Below are 21,232 nucleotides of genomic sequence, written 5' to 3' on the forward strand. Positions count from 1 at the left end.
AGGGAGTGGCCACCATTTCACCATGTTGGTGTCCCTTTATTAGTCACAGCAGACGCTGCAGCACACATGCGTGAGAAACGCTTAAATAATGACATTTCACTATTTCTTTATTAGCTGAAAAAAATCCAGACAATACATCTGCCTGTACACAACATAAAAGCAAATATTACAACAGTCAGAAGCCACACAGAAACACAAGGTTTTGCTTTTCAATTCACACCACAGAGCAGTGCAAAATAATTCAAAGATTTAATCGAAATTTTGAGTTAAACTTTCTATGAATACTTACAAGTTACACAAATAATTAAAATATACCTGCCAATCAAAATAAGTTTCAATGGGGTCTGAATGTAAAGTGTTAGATTTTGCAAAAAAGACCTCAAATACAACAAATATTGTACTTGTTCTGAAATAAAATTTAGGACTGTATCCTGTGTAAGAAAAATAAACAGACATAATGGTACTCCATAAGTTCTGTATGACAAAGCGATTATGAATGTCACAGCAGCATTTTGTGCAACAAGACAGATTATGCAAGTTTAAAAAGCACATAAGTACAAAAGATAACTCTGGAGACACAATCATCCACAGATTTCTGAATCTAAATTAACATCCACATTCTTTAAATGTCCTGTGGTTTACATTCAATATAACTGTTATAATTTGACTCATTGATAAAAATATTTATCTACCCAAAAAACTACAAATACAAAGTACACAACTGTAATATATAAAACATTTGATTTCTGTGTAAAAGAAGAAGCAATATTTACAAAAATGCCATGTTAGTACCACACTTGTTTGCACTCACGCTGTGATTGAGGTGCAACAGTGAGAAGATAAGTCACAAGTGTCCACAACATTGTCCATCAACAGTTGTGAACTGTTGTCATACGGCAGAAACACAAACAGCTGCATTTTCATCTGAATACATGTCGCTCTGAAAGAAAAGAAATCCCTGATTCCACAATCAAACATACAGTGTTCAAACAAAGAAAGTAAATGGTTTACGTGCACACATTTCTATCAGTCCATCAATAGTCCATCGCTCCGGATCCACATTTCTTTAACTGTCCATTGAGTTTCAAAAATACAGAGAAAGTCCTTTTCCATCGGGTAGATCCTCCATTACTTGTGTGTCCATGTTCTCATCACAAAGTTTAGCAGATAAAAACTGGAACTTGTGTTATCTTTGAATAGTATAAACAGTCTATTTTTATTCCACAGGGGGCTGGTGGAATGCAGGCCTGATCACTGTTGTAGAAGTTAACCGTGTTACTTTTGATTTTAGATAGACATGTCTGCAAAATCCGTTCTTGTAAACCCTTTCTGTAACACAAAGAAACAAACAAGATAGTGTTATAACATTGCATGGGCATGAAACAAAGATTATTGTTTTTCTAAGATTTGTTTTTTGGGGCATTTTTGGGCCTTTATTTGACAGGACAGCTGAAGACATGAACGGGGAGAGAGAGGGGGGAATGACATGCAGGAAAAGGCCGCAGGTCGGAGTCGAACTGGCCCGGGCCCGTTGAGTCAAGGAGTAAACCTTTTTGTACTGTAACATGCGGTGGTTACTGAGGATGAAATTTGTATGTAAGACAAGCATTAATGCATTTTTTGTTCTGTTGGGACTTGTTAGGAAATAAGACGAACACTGCACCCTTAGGAGGGGCAAGTCGTGATCTGCAAAAGACAGTAAATCTACAGTACCTGGGCCCTGCCCAAGACGAGGACACACATTGTCACTCTTTTTCACGCTCGGGTGCACACACACACACACACACACACACACACACACACACACACACACACACACACACACACACACACACACACACACACACACACACACACACACACACACACACACACACACACACACACACACACACACACACACACACACACACACACACACACACACACACACAGCTGTAGATACTCTAAGAATGAGGGTGGGGCTCCATGAAGAGAGAGCTTTGGCTTTCATGTGGCAGTCGACCTACAAAATCTAACTTGGTGTTCTTGCTATGTTAAAGGACAGGAGACTGTTGAAAAAGAGATTGTTTTGTACTGAACTGACAGCATTGTCGTCAGAAGAAAGGTGCGCAAATTAAGTTGATCATGTTTTACTTTGGTGTGTTTTTTTTTATATCTTTTATACTGAATTAAAAAGCACTATAATGTGTGAGAAAAATACTTTTAAGTCCCTTATTAAGACGTCCTAACATGCAGTATAGTCATACTATACTATATATCCTTTGACACCAGACGTTGATGTTATTGTTTTACTGTATGGCTGTCTTCTCTTGTTTTATATCTCTTAACTTTTATTTGTATTCGGTTTGTATTTTATGCCTGTGTGAGTTATGTACTTTATGTCTTTTTATATTCTTCTGTATAGCACTTTGGTCATCTTTGGTTGTTTTAATGTGCTCTATAAATACAGTTTGATTGATTGACTGATTGATTGATTGATTCATTCATTCATATAAGTTGGTAATGCTTAAAGTTTTTTATAACAGTGCGATCTGTGCTTTTGGAGTTTTAACATCCTTATTCATGTTTAAAATCTGCTACTGTGTGATTTTATGGTTTGATATCACTAATAACTTTAATCACAAAATTCATAATTTGATCCTTTTTAAGGCATCTGAATGGATGTGACTGACACTTAAAAACTCTGCTCAAACTCGCAATAGACGATTAGAAAAAATAATTTAAAAATAATTTTCAAAACTGTCGCATTATCTTTGATAGATTATTGATTTGTTTAGTTTTTTGGCTACTCTATCATCAATCATGCAGAGCTCCTTTTAAGTCTCTTACCTCTTTGTAGTTTTTGTGCAATTTCTTGTACTGGAACATATTGCTGAGAACTGTGGCTGCTGCTTTGGCTGCTTTTATCTTTCCAGAGCTAGAAAAAAAATTCAAGGTTAGCGCTCTGTATGAAGAACCTTGTGTGAGAATAGGCTGCACTATTATGAGAAACATTCAATTCAAAATGTTATGCAAATGTACAAATGTCTGTATCAGGCTAAGTACACAGTGCGTTTTATCACAAAGCATTCACCTGTTGTCATGCGAGTTCTTAATGCCGACCAGTTTTGGCAGGCCATCAAAGAAGGTGATGTCTCTTGCAGCTAAAGTGCTGCTGGTCACCAAGTTATTGAGAACACCACAGATGTTGACCACCACCTCGCTGGAGGGCTCCTTCTTGTTTCCATCGTCAGGCAGCTTGTTCACCATGTTGTTCACCACCTTTGTGGCTGAAAAAAAAACAATAAGTCTTGTTAGGATTAATATGTTTAAAACTTCTTTTTACAATCAAATAATTCCTGTGAGCAATGGGATCCTGCAAGTTCAATCAGTTTGGTTATTTCACATGAGAGATTTTCCGTATTTTTTTGTTTTACACTTTTAAAAATATTAAATGACGATTGATTGATTCCATTCAGGCTTTATTTGCTTACCCTGGGTGTACCGGATGTTCAAGTTTGAATTTCACCTTAAAATTACCCGAATGAGTTTGAGCAACCGTATTTTATTGACTTGATTTGAATCATTCAATCCGAATTTGACTTATTTTATCTAAATTTCTAAACCCTGTAAAATAAATACCTACAATCAAGTTTTGAATTTGCACTTAAACTTACCTAACAAAAAAACTTTCAAAGAAGGAAATTTCAAACCACATACATTCAGTTAAAAGCTTTTCAAATAAAATATTTAAAATGCTAAATTCAGTGGCATAGACGTTTCAAAATTTACATTGAGACGCAACACCGGTGAGAAGAGTGTCATCTCACAACGCACCCACAATTACTGGAGTTTGTCTCAAATGTGATAAAACAACACATTTTACAACTGTAAACTGGTTATTCGTGTTAACAAGTAACTCAAAGGCATTGCATTATCAATAAGAAAAAGAAAGACTGACCCATGTCATTCTTATCCCTGGAATGGCGGGACAGATTTCGGAGGAAGCCCGTGAGAGAACGCAGCTCCAGGTCATTGTTGGTACGCAGGAGGTCCAGCAGCACTGGTAGCATGCGCTCCTGCTCCAGAGCCACCCGGCTCAGCACTGACGCCCACTGCAGGACAAAGAGAGAGAGACCATTTAAATGCTGTATGGGGCATATAAACGTATGCTACTTACATATAAACTTAAGATTGTTGCATTTGAATGCTGATGAATATGCTGCTTACCCTCTTGTCTCCAGCTGTGATGTTCTGCAGCGCTCCGGCAGCAGCCTCACGGGTGGTGGAGTTGATCTCACACTGACGCAGAACACGGTTGTACACCCCAACTATATGTGGGTGCCACAGCCACTCCACGCCCTTTGGCACCCGAGCCACCTCGGTGAAAGTGGAGAGATCCTGGTTCTTGCTCTGTCGGGGGGAAGGAAGACACAAGAAGACATTGTTGAGACGGATGAATCCTGTCCTTGCGCACAAAATGCTGATGGGTAAATATTACGTGTGCGTACATTTTTGGCTTTCCGGCTCTGAGGTGTAAAGCAACCAATGGCGTCACCCTTTCCTGAGTCCTGAGCTCTGGTTGGTCCTTCCAGGCGTATCATAGCAGATGGAGGCATCTCACTATAGATCTGGTAGGAGAGGTTCCTCAAGACACAAACTGCATTTTCCACCCCCTAAGAATAAATGCACACACAGAGGCAAATGAATACAAAAGCCTTGGGTTGAACAGAAACAGCAGCTTGGATTCAGCTCCATCACGTCTCTTCTCACCTTGTCTTCTGCATTGTTTTCATCAAGGGAGTTCTTGATGTAGACCACTAAAGAGTCCACCAGTCCATGTGTTTCTCTCATCAGCTGGCGGGTCTTCTCGTTTACAGAGCTCATATTCCTGAGCACACAAAGAGCAATTGAGGTGTCAGAGAGCTACTTCAGGTGAAATTCAGTCAGGAATCATGCATGTGATTACTTTTACTAGAGATGGCAGTAAAGTTTGGCTTGGGAGTGAGTTTCTACTCCTGGCACTGTGCAGCATGATAAATATCATGCAGGGAGCATTGCAAATATCCCCCAAATGAAAATAAATAAGTAGATAAAAAACCCTCACGGGTGCACATAAACAAAGCCAACAGCAACTGGAGGCTGAAGTTTTTTGCGAAACATTAATGGGTGTGGTGAAAGCTCCAGTAGCTGAGAGCTGCCTAGTGAGTTGGAATGTCCTGCCAGAACAAGTTCCCCAAAAAACAAATGAGGTCATGGGAGAAAAGGCATGCATGGTGAACAAGGACGAAGGAGCATGCTGCAACCACAGAGAGAAAACACAGATAAGTGAGGTGCACCTGAGGCATCCTGTGGTGTTGTAGAAGATGTCTGCCTCAGAGGGCGTCTGCTGGCTGGCCTCAGACTCTCCGCCAACGCCTGACAGAGGGATCAGGATCTTGTCAGTCAGCTCAGGAAGTGTCTCCCTGGCCAGTTTCTCCTTCAGGTTGTCTTTAGATGAAAGGTTCCACAGAATACCTGCACACATGTACGCCAGGGGAGAGTCAGCAAAAAGGCCAGGGTTTCCCACACATAGACTAATTTGTGGCGGTGCCCCACACAATCAACACCGGCTGCCACATATTGCGTTTCGTTATTATTTATTTTTTTAACGCTATTTAAAACATGCAGCGTGTTCGTTCAGCTGCATTTCCTTTCCCTGCTCTCCCTCCGTCTCTGTGTCACCACATGACACACACACACACACACACACACACACACACACACACACACACACACACACACACACACACCAACCAGTGCTACTCAAGCAGAAAGACAGATTGTCAGGGAGAGAAAGAAATAGATTTGTCATGTCCCACCGGTCTGACACGGGGAGACACCCCCCCCCACCACCACAACAAATTGCTTTCTAAACTGTGGAAAACACTGAAGGCATTTATGCTTTATTTTGCATATTGCTGCAGCTTCTTTAATGTTTTATTTCGCAACCTGGATGTCTGGACTTTTTGAAAATTTTTACTTCAATTCTCATGTTTTACAGTAACCTCAGTTTTATAGAAATAGTTCAACATTTTGGGAAATAGGCTTAATTGCTTTAGCAAGTTAGATGAGAAGATTGAAACCACTCTCACATGTACAGTAAGTAAGTGGTATGGATCTTCTTATCGAACTTTCTGCAAGAAAGCAAATAAGTGTATTTCACAAAATGTTAAACATATAAAATTCCTTTCAAAACCTATGAAAGAAAACTCAAATGGCAGTAAATATAAAACATTATTTGGCACTATAAGACCCTGTGTGTCACATTTTGGCAAACTGCCCTGAAAAAGGCGCCCAGGTAAAGTTATGTTAAGTTATTTTTCACTTTCACACTGACATGAGTGTTTTTAGCGACCCAAAAGATACAAATCAAGGTGTAACCGCTCAAAGGATAGAGTGACAAGGCCATCGCTCATCATAAAAGGGAGCCACCGATATACTGTGAGTCCACAGGACCAGACAATTCTCTCACACTCCCTCACCCCCACTCTTCACACACCGTGTAGAAAAGTCTGCAGCTCTACCTCATACTCTGTGCACTCTCAGACACACTGCAATGTCTACAAATCTCTACACTACAGTATGAAGTTGGAGTTGCAACATCTGTTTTCTCAATTTCCAATCAGCATTCATTTTATGAGAAAGCATGACTCACTGATGACAGATAATTGTGAAAGACAGTGGATGAATTTTTGAGAATGTATGAGTGTTGAAGGCTGTGGAGTTAACTGGAAACAACTTATTTAGACTCAAACTGTGAACAGCCAACAGACCAAAAAAAAACAACAACCCTCTATTGTGAGAAAGAATACTGTTTCTTACATTTTAAACTATAATTTAGTTACAGTACATGCTTTTAATCTGTGGATTCTCGTAAAAGTGTCCTCCTATTTGTACGTTGCAGAATAATATCAATTTCAAAGGCTACTGTAGGTCTTGAAGAATTCCAAGGACACCATGTTGCATCCAAATATTGTGACTAACTGATTTGCATAATTTTCTACTCAAAGGCAAAAGTCCAAAACAAGCAGTCGGAGATCAGCTCTGCTCACTGTCGTGTTTTTTTTTTTATTTAAAATGACTGCCATCGGGAATTTCCTACCAGTGATGTTTTTGTAGAGCTCGTCGTCGGACTCCTTAAGCGCTTCGACAAGCTGTGGGATGCCGCCCTCCTCGATCAGGGCCACCTTGTTGTCCATGTTCTCATAGATGAGGTTGCGTGTGGCACCTGTGGCGTACCGCTGCACTTCCTGGTTATCGCAGTTGAACAGCCTCACCAGCTCACCAATACCCTTCAAGCGACGCACCTAGAGACAGGGTGGTACGGAAAACAATTCTGCTTAGGATATTTAATTTTTTGGTAACTCCATTTTCTCCAATGGCTCGGTGATTCAAGGTTTTTTGTTAGCTTAGACAGTAAATAAAATAGTTCTAATTGATCAAAGCGTAGAATATTTAAAGCCCCTACGTGTAGAATGTTTATGTGAATAGAGCATCTTTGAAATTATTCTAACTTTCAATCGTGGAAGAATTGGTGCAGTCTCATTTTTATTCTGAGTGACCCTGTGTTGGATCCATGGTGAATAGGCATGCATTGCTGTCACCACTAGAGTTGCCAAATTCTTGTTACCTTTAGACAGAGCCAGGATTGCTGTTTCCCTCTGTTTCCAGTCTTTATGCTGAGCTAAGCTAACAGGATGCTGGCTGTAACTTCAGATTCAGAGATACAAACCGGGGAGAGTGGTATCATTCTTCTCATCTAACTCTCTCTCAGCAAGAAAGCGAACAAGTGTATTGCCCAAAATGTCCAACTATTTCTTTTAATATAAAATCATCTGGATCTCTTTTCATTGAACTCATTAAACACAGACTAAAAATCAGCTCACAAGAGACCTCAGAGCTGAAAATAACTTCAACATGCTAAAAGCACAGGGCAGCGACTGAGCTGTCTTTCACACAAGTCTGTCTGTCACATCACTGATCACAACCCCATCAGGCCTCTCAGGTCATCAGGCAGAGGTCTTCCTAGTTATAACCTAAATGAAATCCAGGTCTGGTGAAGGGGCCTTCAGATACTGTGGTCCTGCTCTCTGGAACAAGCTACCCGATAACCTGAGATCCATCACAACTGTGTCCACATTCAAAAGCAAAATCAAAAGCTTCATATTCTCTCAGGCATTTGTTAAATTACAGTGTGTGTGTGTGTGTGTGTGTGTGTGTGTGTGTGTGTGTGTGTGTGTGTGTGTGTGTGTGTGTGTGTGTGTGTCATTCAACACCTATGCAGGGTGTAGTCCAGGTACGTTTACAGCAGTGATAAAAATGGACCAACATGGGGATCAGCTGGAGCCCACCAGAACAGAAGCAAAACTGAAGCTACTTTATGTCACCAGAAATGGAAAAAAAACATCCATCAATCGACATCAACGCCTACATTTTTCTGACTGAGTTTCTCAATAACGGATTGCAAAGAGGAAAGACACTGAGGAATTCTAACCACATATTTAATTAGTTTGAAGTACCTCATTTTTGGCATCGCTGTCATTGTAACACTCATGTTGAATGTAGGCGGCACCCAGGACCTGCAGATCATGGTCATGCTCTCTCAGATTTTGCACTGCTGTGGGCATGTCCAAGGAGGTGATCCTAGTGAAGGAGCAAATTAACAAATGTAACCAAAGAATCTAAAACATTTTAATGATGTCATTAGTCTGTTATGTATGGGATACTTTTGGATGTTTGAATGAGAAGGCAACAGTAATTATTCATAGATGATTTGTTTCTTGTATGCAGAATTTAGCTTGTTGAATGTCTTTCAAATCACACAGTGGTCTGCAATTCCACTCGGCTAACCACACGCTGTGGGATGTGTGAAATGCGAGGCCTGACACGGATCTGCCACACCCAAAACCAGTTCTGCCACTATGGAGCCTCCTCCCAATCCACAGCTCTTATGAAATACACTGTTCACACCACACACTCCCTCACTTAAAACCTTGTGACAGATGAAAGTTGTGACTCCATCATACTGGTGTGCCACTTTTACCAGAATATTACTGACGTTTAGGAAAAATCCAACAGACTGAGTCACCAAAATGACTACAGCATCATCTCTGTCATTGTGTATTATGACCTAATTAAAGGATAAGGCTGGCCTGGCATTATTCTCTTATTCTCTTATAAGAAATCCCATGAAAAGATTGAAACCAATAATGTGTTAGACCGTCTCGTAATACTTTCTGACCACCCTACCCTGTCTGTGGTTGTCAGCACCAAACCCATTTGTGCCTATTAAATACGTAGAGCTTAGATAACAATTGCTCAATCATTTCATTAAACAACTAAACACTGTAGTTTTTGGCAAACGTTACTCAGACTGGAGTAAGTAAAGCAATTGCTTGCAAATATTTTCAGCAGGAGATTAATACATATTTGAAGCGCTAGTGAGGATTTACGGTAGAAGGACGGTGTATGTGTGAGTGGATTTAAGATAAACTACATGACCATGTTAATCGTAACAAAGGGACATGTCAATCAGAGCAAAGGTGTGGCTCATTGATGTGTTATCAGTTGTTTTTGGACAATGAAAAACAGACAAACAAAAAAACAGCATTATTGTGAATGTGAACAGAAATAATGGGTGACTTTGACGTCATGTGAGCTTCTCACCCGCTGAGGTTGCCCATGCTGGCTCCAAACTCCATCTGCCCACTGTAGATGTCCATGCCCTTGCCCACACTCTGCATGCTTTTGACTGACATGGCACGGGACATGGGGCCCTGACGCTGCATTAGGTTCCCCTGGGAAGCAGAGGACACTCCGGATGTGATGAACCCTCTGTCCACTCTGTCCCCGCCTCCACCATAAGTGCTTCCACCTGAGGAAATCTGATGCCCAGATATGGAGCCGATGCTCATCCGGTTTCGGTTTGTAATCCTGTTGATGGTGCGGTGGGCTGGGCCTTTGAAGGATGGTTGCTGGATGATCTCAGCATCTCCTACTGCCATCCCTCCGCCGCGAGAAAGTGTGCCACTAAGCGATCGCCGCATGGGTGACGTAAAGGTCATGGTGCCTCCTCCTTGCCTCATCTGGCTGGTGTAGCCGTTGTTTACGCTCTGAGCGTACTGGCGGTTGAGGGTGGCGTCACGCTCGGAGATCATGCTGCCAGCATCGCTGCCATCCACCATCCAGGGAGTTGCCTGCGCTGTGTGCTGCCGCACTGCATGCAAGGAGAGGCTCTCTGGGTCCATTCGGCTCTGTTGCCTGGCAATCCCTTGGTAGCCACCCATGCGTATGTCTTCACGATAAAAACCACCACCACCACCACCAACAACACCACCACCACCACCCACACCCATTCCACCCCCGACACTGATCCTGTGCATCTGTGCCAGGTCTGGGCCAGCAGACTGGCCGCTAAAGCCCGACCGCTGGGATATGCGCGGACCCTGAGGATGAGGAGAAGAGTAACTGTTACAGTCACAGGTATAACCAGAGTTACTTTTTTTAATTCTTCCATTTGTTGTGAGTCATAGCATATCGACAAACATGGTTTCTAAATTTGATCACAGGGAAATAAAAGGTCATGCACTAAGTATTTTTTGTCATATTCATTTCCATTTCTTACATAAAAATATACGTTCATTTAGGAGAGGAGGGCAACATTATTGACTCAAATATAAAAGCATGATGTAACTTAAATGCAATAAATGCAACTTCAGGTCTCTCTTAAGCTCGGAGCTCAAACATCTGTGGCACAAAGCCAGTGACTTGCTGTTGAATCACTAAAATGGAGGAATCTAGAGCGTGGACTTGAAAACCCTGAGCTGATCTCATCACGGCGCACTGTGAAATACCACACATGCTGCGTCCTTGGTGACCCACTGTGGCACCAGCAGAGGGTCAGTGACAGTGTTTGTGGTATTAGAACATCAAGTTAAATGACACATAACATGATCAATGAAATATTTCTGTGATAGGTGTGAATACACACTAAAAACAGTGAGATCATGATGTAGCGCTTACCATTGTTCTGGAGCCTGAGTACACGTAGGATTTAGAGCTGTAGTTTGGGTTGTAGGTCTGATATTTCATTGCTGTAGAGCCACTGTAGTCTGGAAGGAAGCAGAATAACAGATAAATACCACATATAATATCACACTGATTTCCTGGAAGACTTAAAACTGGTTTACACCTTTTTATTTGATACAGTACATCCTAAACTATTAATTAAAACATACAGTGAATTGTTTGTAACTATATTGCCTTTTTCCAATGGTAACATATTTATTTGTAAAGAATAGGTTCACAGTTTTTCCAAGTTTATCTTAAAACAAAATTAGAAAGAGTTTTTTTAAAGCAACACTAGAGAACTTTTCCCGCTTCGGTCCCCTACAGGTTGGAAGCGGAATTGTCCATTACATTACATTATGCAAGTTTGCCAGATCGGGTACGAATCTGTAGTTCGGATGAACTGGACAATGTAATTTAATGGACAATTCCGCTTCCAATCTGTAGGGGGACCAAAGCAGGAAAAGTTCTTTAGTGTCGCTTTAACGGAATGATAGAGTGCTTAGAGGTGCTTAAGAATAAGCACTTCTAAGTCTATTTGTCACCTCTTGGGATGGCATTTAGCTAAAAAGTTACTTAAAAAGGTCCAGTGTGTGGGAATTTCTCCCATCACACTCTCACGCGCTACGCAGTTCAAAGTACGTATTACAGCTACGGTAGCCTTCACACGTTTTTCTGATGATGCCGGTCTCTTGCTCTTTTCAATATCCTTTTTCTTTTTCTGGGTGAAGAAGACTCCTGTTCCTGAAATTTAGATTTTGAATACGTGTGGTCCTCCATGTTTCCTTCTTCAAACTTGCCGGGGCCGGGAAGCGACGATACTCATTAGCAACACCTGCGAGTTTATCATGTGACAGCGAAAATGCGAAAGGCGGAGCATTATATCCTGTATGTCCCTTACCGGCTAACATATTTCAAGATGGCGCATGAATATGGAGCGTCTACCCCAGTTCATGCAAACGCAAATGTAAAATTTCAAGCCAATAGGAATACTTGGAATTGATGGTGGTGGTAAATATTCATGAAAAACACAGATTTTGAGAATGAACAACTAAAAAGGTTACACACTGGACCTTTAACTAATCAGCATTTATGGGAATTTTATGATATTAAAAAAGAACACAAAGACAACTGGAAGCTCTTAAATTGCAAAAAGCACTGTCTTGTTGAGCTTGAAATATGTTACCCACATATCTGCATGTTATGTTAAAGTTACTCTGTTCATCTTGTTTTGCTGAAATGTATTGAAATATTTTCATTTTTTGTAAGGAAGGAAAAAGTAGACTTAGCTGTTGTTGTTGTTGTTGTTGTTGTTGTTACCTTTCAGTAATGATAAATGTAGGACGTTTTATTTAATTCACCATTTATTCTTCCATCATTTTAAATTTCTCAAAACACTGATTAATGTTGTTTTGTAATCATAAGCGGGACAATGTTGGCTGTCTTGGAAATACCTGACAGGAATAACACTTGGTGTTTGTTGTGTCAACTGATCATTGAGCTCTGTCACATACATAAATAATACAGCATCAAGTCAAGCCTGACCTTTGGTGGAGTTACTGCACATAACATTACAATCATGGAAACAATGACAATGTAATCCTGTTAACTTTTACAAGCTTGTGTTTCCAAATTAAAACCCAAATTTCTTTGGGTTGTTGTTTTTTTAATTCATTTGTACTTACTCATTATTTAAATATAACTGAGTCTCACTTTTTTGTGTGCAAGACTTACTGTTAACATGGCAACATTCAAAGTAAAGAGGGTAGGTAACAAATGGCACAGTGGAGGTAGATTTAATCACATCATGACAGCCATATCGAGGTCTAACTCTTTAATTTACAACAATGATTTGCATGAAAGACACAATTTGAATAGCAGGTTTCCTGTTTCACTGAAGACTGAACTTTCGATTGCACACACAGTCTGTGACAGCAGGACCCGACCAGTCACCAGGCCTAATGTCTCTGGTTACCCTTCACTCAGAGTGAACAGTTCACATCTGACACACAAAGACACTCTCGGGTCCCTCAGCACAGAGTGCAAATGTTTTGCTCACAAACCAGAATACAGAGTTACCCGACAGGTGAGTGGTGAATGTGACAGCAGACACGTGAAGTAACAAAGCAAAATAAGACCCAACAAGTATTATACTATTAATTATACTGTATGTATCTATGTGTGTAAGTGTGTAATTATGTTAATGAAATTTCTCATCATTAGGAATTAATCGTACATCCCGTCATTTACTTTCAGGAAGACTGAAACAGACTTTTAGGAAGTCATATTGTTCCAGGTACAATGCAGTGATTCAAACTAACAATAAAAAGATTACAGCCATTCTAGCGGCTCTAAGCTAAATGCTGACACGTCCTAGTTTAGTGTGTTGGCATGCCAACATTTGCTAAATAGCACTAAACACAAAGTTGAGCTGAGGCTGATAGGGAATGTCATTCGTTTTGCAGGTTTTTGGTGTTAGAATTAGACAAAATAATATGTCCTGACCTGATGATGACGCAAGATGAAAAGTTTAGGGATCACCAAAGTTATTACAAATCATCTTCAGGGGGGACAGAAATATCTACAAAAAAACTAAAATGTCAACTTCATGGTGGCACTAGAGGAAAAGTCAGGGAACCACCAAAGTCAGTAGGATTCAGCCTCTGGGGACCATGAACATCTGTACAAAATGTCATTGTAATACATTCATTAGTTCCTAGATATTCATAAAGCCACACTGCTAGCATGGCTAAAAAGGTAACCAGCAGAGCAGTGTCTGAAGATCTGCAACATGTTCTGACATGACGCTCAAGCTACAGTAGTGATCAGTATTAAATTCAAGCTGCACTGATCATGATTCAAAACTATTTCCTTTGCTTGAGGGAACCCAAATGTAATGACCTCAGACGGCAACTAAAAAAGAAAAATAACTAAATAATTTTGAGGAAACATTAAAAGAAAACAAAGCTTTTTGCCGTGTACTGTACATGTTTGTCTGTATGTTTTACATTCCCCATGTGAAGTGTGGAGGGGTGAACTGCCTTCACGCTTCATTTCTATAGAACACACACACACACACACACACACACACACACACACACACACACACACACACACACACACACACACACACACACACACACACACACACACACACACACACACACACACACACACACACACACACACACACACACACACACACACACACACACACACACACACACACACACACACACGGTACCTGCCCCAGCCCAACCTCAGCCACACCCAGCAGACCTTTGCACCTCATGGTAAACACACCCTAAACTTTCTGTTCTCTTTTGAAAAATTCACTTTGGTCATAAAGACTATACTTTAACATGAACTGTCTTTTCTGCGCTCACTTTCTGCTGAGACTTGCATACCTGTGAACACCAACCATTCACAATTGTTGCAGCATTTAAATACAGTAGAGCAGGCTTTTCTTGCAGAATCCTCTGGGTGTTTTCCTCTCCTCTAAAGCCACAACCCACTAAAATTGCAGCATTCACTGTTGTGTTGTCAGGAATTCTTCTCCCCCTCTTGTACAGGTTTCAAAAGACGATGATTATGACGTGGCAACATTTTATTGTATGTGTGTTTTTCCCCAAGCAAAGCCCAGGGCAAAGGACAGGCAGAGATAACAGTGTAAAACATAATGCTTGGCCTATATTTTCATGCAGTGTGGCCATGTTTTACTCAATTGTTTGACAAATATAATATGTAAACCAGACAGTGACTCATTTAGCAGACGTGTATGTCCCTCCGCATTCCTGCTATTAAAAATGGCACAAACACTTTTCTCTTGAGGCAGGTACAGTTGGCGCCACAGGGTAATGCTCAAACCAGAATTTTAAAAGGGTTATATAACGGACGTTGAGCTGCTGCCTCGGTGAGTATGATCTAGCATCTACCTGCTCCATGTAGTTTGTTGGAACACTAAGGTAGAGAATCACCAGAAGCCACACGATACCATATTGTCACAATATGTATGTCCTATTACGATAGTATTTCAATTTTAAACATATTGCGATATTCTGCGACATATTGCAATGTATTACCTTTTTTCCATTTTCAAATTTTGACCCCAAAGGAAAACTTTCTCAACATCGGTTTTATATAAATAAAAAAATACATTTCTCTGTTTGTTTACTTCAATACAACTTTAGCAAATGCTTTTATGTTTTTGATACCAAGAAGTTAAAATCTCATGTGCAATTTATATAATAAAAGATCAATACTTGGTGTCCGTGAATCAAAACAATATTGCCACGGAAAATATGACAATACTATGCTGTATCGATTTCCCCCCCACCCCTAGGGAACACAATTAATTATGGGACGTGAAGGAATGTCTTAATGCATCAACCAGGTGCACAAGTTTTAGTCACCATATTTATGTGTCCATCCATGTGTAGCTCTACATGAGCACTAGTTCAGCTCCTTAACCTCATCAAATTATCAAATGTGTCATAACAATGGAGTAAACTAATTCACAGCTCTCCTGGAAGCCTTTAATTCCCACTGTAGGAGTCTCACTGCTGCTCACATAACTACCCCACCTTGACTGACTGCCTGTGGGCCAAGAAGACTCAGACTCAATGCGACATCTTTGAACAGACGACACAACAGCTGGTTCTCACGACACCGTCATCTCCCAGGTAGGCCTATCTCTTCAGCCATAACCTTTTTAAAGCTGAGTAAGACCTGAAACCCAATCCCACAAAGGGAGGCTTTCACCTCGATCTGCTATCAGGGAAGTCCATGAAAGCAGCGCTTGTTTGAGCCGGTTACACATTAACCTTTTCTAATGTGCTGGTACACGGCACACAGCGATGTAAGATCGCTGCGGAGGATTCAGCTTCACGTTCTTCTGCTAACAAATTCCCTAATGAGCTGACAAGAAACATGTCTACAGGAATGCGCACACACGCGCACACGCGCGCGCGCGCACACACACACACACACACACACACACACACACACACACACCAGGTGTACAATGCATTGGGGGATTTATGAAATTGGTTCCTTTAAAATAAATAAAAGCGAAACTAACTTTTGGTAACCTCTAGAGCTGAAACGATTAGTCAAATAATCAATTTGTCGGACGACAGAAAACCTATTGTTTACTATTTTTTAAATTGGATTAAGTCTTTTTTTTTTAAAAGGCAAAAGTTCACTGGTGCAGCCTCTTTCGTGTGAATATTATCTGGTTTTCTTTGTTTTCTATGATAGTAAGCTGAATATATTTGGGTTTTAAAATGACAAATCTGACCATATTTGGAAAATGTTGTCCCCCAGTCTATAATTCCTAATGGCGAGCCTGCTTGTTAGTTAGCTCCATGTTTACAAGGCTATTAAAAAGCTTGTGTGGTGTGATTCAAAAACTGAGAAGGAACCCTGGAGGGGTTTTAGTATTAGTTCAGGGTTTTTTATATATATATTTGCTATATGGGATAGCCAATATTTGATGCTTAATATCACAGCTCCTCACTGGAGCCCTATCTATAAACAATCGAACCCACATTTCTGTCTTATATCAGTTATTTGGAGATAGGCTTACAGGTCTGACAGGTAAAATAAAAGCTTCAATTCCCCGTCTATAGCATAAATATGTGGTCAATTAATTATTAGGCTATAAACTCAGCACTATTGTGAGAGACAGACACCTGTTACCTGTGCCTGTAAACTCGGAGTGGTTTTAGCTTTAGCAGTCTCTCACTGAGTCAGCGTTGCGTGCTTTTCACACCGCATACGGTCTGAGCAGAACATAAAGCGGGCCGTTGCAGTTCCTTATGAAAGTGATTAAAGATACGTGTTTGTGTGTACCTGACATGGCGTAGTGTGAGGCTGATCCATTTTGACGCGGAAGTGTGGACTTCTCCGCCAGTCTCATCTGGACCTGCTGTTGGACGCGCCGCGTTCGGGCCATTTCGTCCGACATGATGCCGCCGTTCCCGAGGTGGATCTCAGACGGGAGTCCATAGGTGGTGACCGAGGTGTTGGGCTGTAAAGCGGACAAAAACACGCTCTCTGAGGCCACGACACTCATGGTGAGAAGTAAAGCGAGACGCTAGTAGAGCGTCAGAACAGAAACAGTAGTTTGTTGGCAGGTTGTTCGCGCAGCTGAAAGTGTGTGACAGGCGCTCAGAGCGGGCAGAGCTGCACAGCAGCAGGAGGTGGAGTTATAGTGAGTCCAGATCACCGTACCTGACTCATACAGGTGGTGCTCTTCTTCTTCTTCTTTAAAGTTTTACGGCAGTTGGCATCTTTAACGTTGCCTTACTGTCTCCCTCTGGATTTAGTCTCTCTCTCATTGACTATTTTTAAAGCCGTGTAATTAGTCCACTCAGAAAACCATTTTCTGCCCTACACACTTTCTCCACACTCTAATATGAGGCTACTTGTTACTGGCCTCTGCGTATCCTGTATTCCGTAAATAACTCACAGGTGAGCTGCTCCTCTTTTATATAGAATCAAACCGCTGCTTTTGGTTTGGCCATATTTTTTTATTTTACTATTTACTTTAGCATTTATGGTCACATCTCCAACAGAGAAGTAGGCCATAACTGGATTTCGAAATGTTTGTGCGGCTTTATAATTAGAAAAAACCTGAAAATGCCATAAATCTAAATCTCTAACAACTTTCTCACTCAGTATTCATTCCGTTTCACATTCCCCATTGCATTACCTGTATGGCAGACGACCTGAAAACAATGCACACAAATGTTTTAACTTAATGTTAAAAATGTTTTAAATGTAAATTGAATACATTATAGTTATGTCAACATTAAAATACAAGCAAAGATCCATATCGAGAGGAGTTAAACAGCATGTGGCAGTTTGAATAAACCAAATAACTGTCAATGATTCAGTCCTGTCTAACAGCTCGGTGTTTGTGGTCAGTGGAGTCATATTTAAAAGAATAATTGGCTTAAATGTGACAGGGCCATTCATTCATTAACACAATGATGCCACATGTCATCCACTGCTGTTTACAGTGGTGGAAAGTAACTAAGTACATATACTTAAGTACTGTACTGAAGTACAATCTTGAATCTACTCCACTACATTTATTTGACAACATTAGTTACTTTTTACCGTTCAGATTCAGATTAATATTAATAATACAACATATAAATGAACTAATACATTAGATGTATTATAATAGATTAACTTAACTTTAAATTAAAGACACCCATCCGTATATAAGATAGTTTTAACTAGTACTAGCTGCAACATTAAAGTGATAAACACATTAATGCATTTCTAATTGGAAATGGGCCATTGTGCATAATAAGTACTTTTACTTTTGGCACTTTAAGTTTATTTTGATGTAATACTTTGAGGTACTTTTACTACAACCTTTAGTAGATTGTTTTCACACAGTACTTCTTCCACCACTGTCTGTTTAATTTTGCAAAAACTGTTTTATTTATTAGTTAATTAAACAAGGATATTGCTGTTGCTTTTCGATAGGTAATAAGTAGGTTAATACATGTATATCCCTTACGCTTCAGTATGCAGCAGTAGTGAGAGAACTTTGTCCCTGATGTTTTTACAAATTGGCCTGATAAGTAAGTTCAAGTTCAATCTTGCAAATGATACTGAGTATGAATGGAGAACTGTCACAAGGTGTGCCTCAGGCTTACTCTATTATTAAGGGGAAGCCACACCTTAGTTTTATCTGGTTTGTTTTATTTGAGCAACTTAGCAACTGTGAGTCACTGCAGCCGATATGAAGTGTGGGAACAGTACATGATACATGATGCATGTCTACCAGTCTGGATGCAGGCTGTAAGGTCAGAAGAAAATACACTGTTGTAGCAGAATGAACATCTTTAATTGGATTTAAGTAAATAAACATATCTGCTCTAAATGCTTTATTTCCTGACTGCCTTCCTTTGTTTAGATGCATCTGAGCAGAAAAAGATAAACCGCAGACTGTCTAAAGGTTTTTCAAGCAGCCAGTAATTTCCTTCCAAAGCAGATCAAAGGCGATAGGTTTACACTGAAATAGATGCAGAAGGAGATCTGTATAGAAGCATCCTTATCCCTCATCTACCTGAAAAAAAATCCCCTTTCACTTTAGCACCTATTTCTTTAAACTCCTTCCTAATCTCTTTACACTGACTTCACGCTATGTCTCAGTGAGTCTGAGACAGTGACAAATGTTCTCAGTGAAATTAAATTTACATTATAATTCAAAAAGCAATTAAATAGATTAATCTGGTGTAAATATTGAAAACAAATCACAGATTTTCACTTACCATTACCATTGATGCTGTGTTGATTGTAGATGTTCTCATCTCTGGTGAGGTGTACCTGCTCATCTAACAAGGTGATCTGATCTGGTGGGATATTAGAAAGTATTAAAAGTTATAGTCATAGTCACCGCCCAGAAAATAACAATTACCCTTTCCATTGCAGGTAAATGCAGAGCGTACACAAAACAAAGAGATGAGTCAAAGTAGATGAGGACACCACAGGGTGTGTGCAGAGGGGCAGGCAAACAGTATTATAAGCTTGCACAATACGTTTTATTTATGGTGTGTGATTTCACATCTGTGCAGATTTTCTTCAGGATTTTGCAACACTTTATTGATGAGTAAGAACATTAGAGCAGCTGTTTTACTGAATTCCTAGCCCAGTTCAGAGAAAGTGATTGCATCATAGAGCGAGAGTGACACCCTTCTTGCGCTGCCTATTTCATGCGTCAGGAGTCAACTGTCTGTCTGTCTGTGTTAATCTCTGAAACCACACTACATGGCCAACAGTATATGGACATGTTAATATTACCTAAACACCTACAAATTATATAATATAGAGTAAAAATGTTTGTGTTTTAAATTCACCCAATACACATTAAAAGAGATACAAACACCTATAGAGGAAATACAGCAGCAGGTTTGGACAGATTATGAGACAAGTGGTACAGATATATTAAAGGCCCCCACACCTCAGACTGAAAGAGACGCAAAACAGCCTACAGGACATAAAGCATTGTTAATAAACATATTTCATGTTTTAAATACTAAATATGTATTCCCTATGTTTGACAAAAAGTATGTTATCCTACATAGTGCTGGTAGGAGTCACTATGGAGTCAGTTTCTTCTTGTTAGACCTCCATATAGACTTATTTGGGATTTGGGTGTATGGTAGTGCTTCATAAAAAGTACAGTCAGCACCATTCACAGATATAGAGCATATTTAAATCCATTGTATTTGTCCATGCTTTACTGCTGTTAATGAAGTAATGCTTTTTTTTCTGTCCCCAATTTGTCTTAAAATTTGGAAGAGTTGAGGGGAAAAAAATCAATGTTAAGTATGTTTTTTTGAGTAGTTAAACAGGGCACAAAGTCTCCACGACCCCAAACAAGATATTAGGGTAATGAGCTCAGAGACAAGATGAGTGATGATGAGTGATTCTAAGGAACTGCAGTAATCAAGGCGGGTGGAGATGAAGGTGTGGATCGCTTTCTCCAGGTCAGAGGTACAGAGAACTGATCTGAGTTTCGAGCTGACTAAATCTTTATTTGACAACATGATTTATTTGTTTGCCAAACTTCAATGCTAAATCAAACCTATGTAATTGATTTTTGTAAATAAGAACATCTAAAGATTGAACATCTTATTACAAAGCATTGTGGTAATAATATTCTGCTGTAACAGCCTCCACTCTCCTGGCTTTCTGACAAGGCTTTCCACCAGATTTCTGAACCTGTGCGGTGCAGGGATTCATTCTCATTCAGCCACAACATCATTAGTGAGGTCAGGTGCTGAGCTAGGGTGATAAGATCATTTTGGAGGCTGCAGTTTGTGCTGCTTTTGACTTACGGTGTGTTATACTGAGAGGCGTTTCTAATATTAAGTCCAGCAAAGAAGAAACAGAGAAAACGAGAGGTCTCCATTTGTGTACCGTGTGTCATTTATGATTTATGATGTTTGATTCTACAAAAAACAAATAAGTAAAAATGTTTGAGCTCGGGGGTTGTCCTGAATACACTTTAAACTTCATAAGAGCTGTGTCCTCTGAGGGGAAGGTAAACCTCTTGGCAGAACAAACACTGGGTGGTACTGGGTGTGTCCGCAGCCACAGTACCAGAAATACAAGT

The 21,232-nt window shown here is 40.1% G+C and overlaps 1 protein-coding gene across 2 annotated transcripts; it reads right to left on the reverse strand.

Annotated features, from left to right (window-relative positions):
• Positions 1-89: 89 nt before the first annotated feature.
• pkp3a (plakophilin 3a) lies at positions 90-19,447 on the reverse strand. Of its 2 annotated transcripts, XM_028584156.1 has the most exons (14): positions 19,392-19,447; positions 16,945-17,122; positions 11,047-11,135; positions 9,691-10,469; positions 8,544-8,667; positions 7,127-7,331; positions 5,322-5,499; positions 4,756-4,873; positions 4,494-4,658; positions 4,213-4,395; positions 3,944-4,097; positions 3,077-3,272; positions 2,833-2,920; positions 90-1,329 (listed from the first exon to the last, which is right to left on the reverse strand). In XM_028584156.1, exons 1-14 carry the CDS (start codon positions 19,422-19,424, stop codon positions 1,288-1,290), a joined length of 2,532 nt encoding a protein of 843 aa, XP_028439957.1. In that variant the 5' UTR covers positions 19,425-19,447; the 3' UTR covers positions 90-1,287. The 2 variants fall into 2 exon arrangements, with proteins under 2 accessions (XP_028439957.1, XP_028439956.1); XM_028584155.1 differs by lacking the exon at positions 19,392-19,447 and having other exon boundaries at positions 16,945-17,288.
• Between the last annotated feature and the right edge of the window lie 1,785 nt (positions 19,448-21,232).

Source organism: Perca flavescens, chromosome 8 (assembly GCF_004354835.1).
Source record: "Perca flavescens isolate YP-PL-M2 chromosome 8, PFLA_1.0, whole genome shotgun sequence".
In the NCBI taxonomy this organism is placed as follows: Eukaryota; Metazoa; Chordata; class Actinopteri; order Perciformes; family Percidae; genus Perca; species Perca flavescens.

Bases quoted from the DNA above. Each gene is read 5' to 3' on its own strand.
- pkp3a (XM_028584155.1), bottom strand. From the start codon at position 17,167: ATGAGTGTCGTGGCCTCAGAGAGCGTGTTTTTGTCCGCTTTACAGCCC. The intron at 7,332-8,543 runs GTACTTCAAACT...CCCTGTCTCTAG, and splicing joins ACAGCGATGCCAAAAATGAG to GTGCGTCGCTTGAAGGGTAT. The intron at 2,921-3,076 runs GTGAATGCTTTG...TTTTTTTTCTAG, and splicing joins AAGAACTCGCATGACAACAG to CTCTGGAAAGATAAAAGCAG.